Source organism: Natrix helvetica (assembly GCF_964273705.1).
Source record: "Natrix helvetica genome assembly, chromosome: W".
Lineage (NCBI taxonomy): Eukaryota > Metazoa > Chordata > Lepidosauria > Squamata > Natricidae > Natrix > Natrix helvetica.
The window spans coordinates 80,164,193-80,170,192 of NC_138555.1; the positions used below are offsets into that span (position 1 = coordinate 80,164,193).

Genomic DNA, 6,000 nt, shown 5'->3' on the forward strand with positions numbered 1-6,000 from the left:
AATTTGCACTCACAGGGATATTCAAGTAGAAAAGAATAGATTTTCTCATTAGTTGCATTCTCATATATAACCTTGGATCAATCTTTAGATGAAGTATTGGACTATAGGTACTTTCTGATCAGGAGGATGGAAGGAAAAACATTTACACAATAACAAAATCATGAAGATGTTCCTTGTGATGTTTTTGGTACACAAAGTAGTCACTCTGAAATGCCCTGCAAGTGATGCTTTCCTTGTTCCACATGAGTGGTACCAGCCTGGGGACCTCATCATTGGTGGGATGGCATCTCACTTCGCTTACCACCTTTATGAAGCTAAATTTAGTGAAAATCCATCTAAGAAACCTTATGAAATACCAGTGTAAGATTTTTTTCTATATCTAATCTTACCCAGATTTTCAAAAATCCTTTATATGACTAAAACATTATCTGTGCATAAATGTAAGGTTTAAAATATAATATATGACTTTCCTTCCTTCCAATTGGATCTGTTAAAGAAAGGAGAAATAACCTTCTTAACATTATCTTAAAGTATTTCACGTGAAATGTATAAAACCTCAAATCAAGAAATCTATATATAAAGATTTACTGGGATAAAGATAATTTTTAGAAAGATTTGACATCTCTCCTCACAAAACATACAGTTGGTAAATAAGTGATACCTTCATAAACAGTTTTTTTTAAAAAACATAATGGAACATATTGTATTTTGAAAGAAGTGACCACTTGTATTTGTTGCAATACATATTTCTTCGAAGTCAGGGAAATGCTGTGTAAAATAAATTTGAGCTCTGTGGAAATTAGCAATAGAAGAGAATATTTTAGTACAGGGTGGAAATGAGAGGCTCCTCTCACATTGATTGTTTTCTTGAAGACGTCTCATTAGCCAAACTAGATAATATCATCAGTGCTAGGTTGTGTTGATGTTACCTACTTTGGGTAATGAAATGTCTGCAAGAAAACAGCCAGGCTCAGAGAACACCAAGGTTCCCGCTGTAGAAATATTAGAAAAACTATTTTCTTTCTATTACTGTCAGAGAAAGAAATGTTTGCTATTTATACAGAAATGTTGTCACCTTATGAGAATTGTCAATTTTCACTTTCAACTAGAGGTATTTAAATTTTTGCAGCATATTCACTAAATTTCATCAACATGTCCTCGCCTTGGCCTTTGCTGTGAAGGAGATCAACAAGGACTCAAAGATCTTACCTAATGTCACTCTTGGTTTCCACATCTATGACAGTTACTTTAATTCAAGGATGACCTATCGCACCACTCTGGACCTGCTTTTCAAATCTCAGGAATTTGTCCCTAACTACAAGTGTGATAGCCAGAAAAATCTCAGGGCTATCATTGGTGGACTGGATTTTGTCACATCTTCTCAGATTGCTGAAGTTACTGGATCCTTCAAAATTCCACAAGTAAGTTGCTTAATCGCTAAGGAGAACAATTCTATATTCTGTTCTTGATGTAGTTTTGGATTAATTAAGGAGCATCAAAGATTAGGGTTATGTTCTAATTAAGATGTTCTTCTTGGCTTAAGGTCTGTTAGTTGATATAATATTGAAACTATAATGCCAAATACAAGAATTGAGGATTCATATACAGTCCACCCCTGAGGAAAGAGTTAAGAATAGTATTCTTTATTTATATCAAAAGAATTGATCAATTCTATGTGTTTGAAATAATTCCAATACATTTCTCTCCATATTTATACTTAGAAGAATTTAAGGAAAACAATTCCTTCCTTGCATAAATTTTATATGAAAACTAGATCAGGACAATTGCATTTGATCTTACAACTGAAGACAATACTACTCTACTTTCTTGCAGCTGACCTATGGCTCACTACCCCAAGAGCAATTTCAGACCCATAAGCTCTCTTCAGTATATTTCATGGTCCCCAAAGAGGACCATCAGTACGTTGGGATTGTCCAACTGCTTCACCATTTCAGATGGACATGGATTGGGATATTTGCTGTTGATAACAACAATGGAGAAAATTTCTTACAAAAAATGCAGCCCTTGCTTTCAGAGAATGGGATCTGCTCATCATTCATAGAAAGACTTACACAACTGGTCCACTTTGAAGACTTTCCAGAAGTATATTCAAGAGTCTCTAGTATTACCATAAATTGGATAAATAGCAAAGCCAATGCATTTCTTGTCTATGGAGAATCATTGACAATTACGTGGCTGAGAGTTGTCACATTTATGGTAGATCCTGAAAGCAAGGAAATTGCATTATTTAGAAGGGTGTGGATCATGACTGCCCAGATTGATTTTGTATTATCAGGATTTCAAATCAGGTGGGATCTCCAGATGTTCCATGGGGCTATTTCCTTCACCGTTCATTCAACAGCAGTTGCAGGTTTCAAGGAATTTCTTCAGACCATCAATCCTCTTTCACACCACAGAGATGGGTTTCTGCAGGAAGTATTGGAACAATCGTTTGATTGTTCATTTCCAAAACCAGAATTACAAGAAATGCATAGTAGGAACTGCACTGCGGAGATGAAGCTTGAGGATCTCCCTGGACCTGCCTTTGGAATGGAGATGACTGGCCAAAGCTACAGCATCTACAATTCTGTTCATGCTGTGGCTCATGCTTTGCAAGCTCTATACACATTGCATTTCAATAGAAAAAAAACTAGGATATGTAAAAATCTTGACTTTCCACATCTCCAGGCTTGGCAGGTATTCCTTTTGCTGTGGACACTTTGTTTATTTCAATACAATACAATAGTAGAGTTGGAAGGGACCTTGGAGGCCTTCTAGTCCAACCCCCTGCCTAGGCAGGAAACCCTATACCATTTCAGACAGATGGCTATCCAACATCTTCTTAAAGACTTCCAGTGTTGGGGCATTCACAACTTCTGGAGGCAAGCTGTTCCACTGATTAATTGTTCTAACTGTCAGGAAATTTCAATAAGCAGTTTGACATAGAATTATTTTTTGACCCCATTGTGGAAAATATTTTCTGCATGTGGAATCAAGCATGAGAAATCAAGCTAAAAATAAGGAGGGATTTCCTGTTGGTGAGAACAATTAACCATTAATTAGTGGAGCAGCTTGCCTTCAGAAGTTTTGGATGCTCCAACATTGGAAATCTTTACAATTTATCTGAAATAGCGTAAGGTCTCATCCTTGAGCACTGTGTTGGATGAGAAGACCTCCAAGTCCATTCTGACTCTGAAACTGTTCTGTCTTAAATAGAGGCAGAAAAAGGGTTTCTTTCTATCAATGATGAAAGATTATATATTATCTATGTGGAAGTAGATTGCAATTCTTTAAATTATGTTTTAGATTCACTACTTAAACAAGTAGTGAATCTAAATCATAATTTAAAGAATTGCAACCTTCCAAAATCCTAATTTTCATTCTGCTTCAGTTAATTCTGACTTTCCCTTATATTGATATCAAGTTAAATACATCGTGTAGAAATGTACATTATCATACAATATTGATTATCAAATCTCTAAGCTTAATAACATTGTAGGAATGGGAAGAAAGAGTGAATGAAACTTGGATATGATTTTCTCTTCTCTATTATATTGCTTTTCATTCCCTCTATCTTTTATTCCCTTTCAAGTAGCTCCATTCACATCTTCAAGGCATTTCTTTTAACAATTCAGCTGGGGAGAGAGTGTTCCTGAATGAGAAAGGGGAAACAACAGGTGGATTTGACATCACCAACTTGATCACTTTCCCAAACAGATCCTTTCAGAGAGTTACAGTTGGAAAGGTGTATATACAGGCTCCAAAAGGAAAGGAATTTTTCATTGATGAAGATCTAATTGTCTGGCACCCAACTTTTAACCAGGTATCGAATTAGTGATTCCACCTTAACCCATTACGATCCCATATTGAAATCTCTTTAGAAATCTAATTTCTATTTTTTTTAAATAAACAATGGCATATTCTTTCAAATGTTGTGGATGATGAAAGATTCCTCAAATTGACAAATATGATATTACAACGTAAACGCCAGGATTGCATATTTGGTGGGCATTTCCACTTGAAATCACAAGAGTGGCCATGTTTGCATGACATCATTACCATGTATAATTATCTATTTTCCCTGCACTTCAGACAGGAGGTTTTGTACCTCATTATAATTTCTACATCTTTTCAAGTTGATGATGGAGTTGTTAAATTCTGCATCCTTTTTGGAAGTCAATAATCATGTTACTCCACTAAGGAGAAAATTCAGAAATTCAGAAGTTTTTAAAACTCTCCTTTTCAAATCATTTCCAGGTTTATCATCAGGTTCTTCCTTTCTCTCGATGCAATGACCCTTGTTTTCCTGGATCCTGGAAGAAAGGGATTGAGGGAAATCAGTTTTGTTGCTATGACTGTGTTCCGTGCCCTGAAGGGAAGATTTCAAATCAAAATGGTAGGGTGGGAATTCTATGACATTTCATTAGACTTAATAACATTTTAATAAACTACTTGGAGGCATAAAAAGAATGTGATTTTCAATAATTTAGAAGGCCTAGATGACAAATTCCTTGATTTTCCTTCCAGATATGGATGATTGTTTTGAATGCTCAGAAGATCATTATCCAAATAAAGAAAAGAAAGGATGTATCCCTAAACTGGTGGTGTTTCTAACCTTTGCAGAAACCTTAGGAATTGGTTTAACCTCAGCAGATCTTGGTTTCTTCTCCTTGACCTCATGGGTACTTGTAACATTTATTAAGCACAGGGATACTCCCATTGTCAAAGCCAATAACCGGTCTTTAACCTATACTCTCCTTGTCTCTCTTCTGCTCTGTTTTCTCTCCTCTTTGCTCTTCCTCAGCCAACCTGGCAAAGTGACCTGCCTTCTCCGACAATCAATGTTTGGTATCACTTTCTCAGTGGCCATTTCTAGTGTGCTGGCCAAAACCATCACTGTAATTGTTGCTTTCATGGCCACTAACCCGGGATCTCAGATGAGGAGATGGGTGGGAAAAAGATTGGCCTTTTTTATTGTCTTTTCTTGCTCTCTCTTACAAGTATGTTTTTGTCTTCTTTGGTTGTGGACATCTCCCCCATTCCCTGAGTTGGACATGCACTCAGAGCTCCAAGAAATGATTTTACAATGCAATGAGGGTTCAACATCCTTCTTCTATTGTGTCTTGGGCTACATGGGTGTCTTGGCCATTGCCAGCTTTATTGTGGCTTTCCTTGCCCGTAAATTACCCAACAGCTTTAACGAAGCCAAGTTCATCACCTTCAGCATGTTGGCCTTCTGCAGTGTGTGGATCTCCTTCTTTCCAGCCTATCTGAGCACAAAGGGAAAAGCCATGGTAGCTGTGGAGGTCTTCTCCATCTTGGCCTCCAGCACTGCCTTACTGGGATGCATATTCCTCCCAAAATGCTACATCATTGTTTTGCGGCCTGACCTCAACCACAGGGAGCAACTCAAAAAGAGAAATTAGTTTATCATGTCATCTTACTGGCTCAGAAAAATTGCTTAAAAAGAAATAAAAAGAATGTGATCTGTACGAAAAATATTGTATATAAAGTTATAAGAACAGTTATTTTTTTATTTTTGTCCAAGAAGTATTTGTGTATGATATTTATGATTATTAAGATTTATAACGATTGTCGGTTCCAAAAGAAGTGCTCATGTTGTTGTGTTAGCACCATTTTCTAAGCTTCCTTAACCAAATCCTTCTTTTCAACACATCCATTGAATATGGTTTTGGTGATCTAGCTGTCTTGTTCCCTGTTAGGATCTTTTGGATATTGGCTCAAATGATGCCCAGTGTTTGCAGAGACATGATCATCATTTCTATATTATCCATTCCTAAAGTGTTACATAAAAACAGTAAAAAGCTGATTACCATTTTCTGAACATACAGTTAACACAGTATCATAGGATATCAGTTTTTTGATTTGTAAGTGTTCTTTCAAGCATAAAATGTGTTGAGTTTTTGAATCTTGTACATTTATCTCCATCTTTAAAAAGGCAATAAATCAGATTAGTTGAACTTGATTATGTGTGGATCT

General features: G+C 36.3%; 1 protein-coding gene across 1 annotated transcript; it reads left to right on the plus strand.

Annotated features, from left to right (window-relative positions):
• Nucleotides 1–4,499: 4,499 nt before the first annotated feature.
• On the plus strand, nucleotides 4,500–5,426 carry LOC309400618 (vomeronasal type-2 receptor 26-like; the record flags this gene model as incomplete). Its single annotated transcript, XM_081969178.1, has 1 exon — nucleotides 4,500–5,426. One exon carries the CDS (start codon nucleotides 4,500–4,502, stop codon nucleotides 5,424–5,426), a length of 927 nt encoding a protein of 308 aa, XP_081825304.1.
• Between the last annotated feature and the right edge of the window lie 574 nt (nucleotides 5,427–6,000).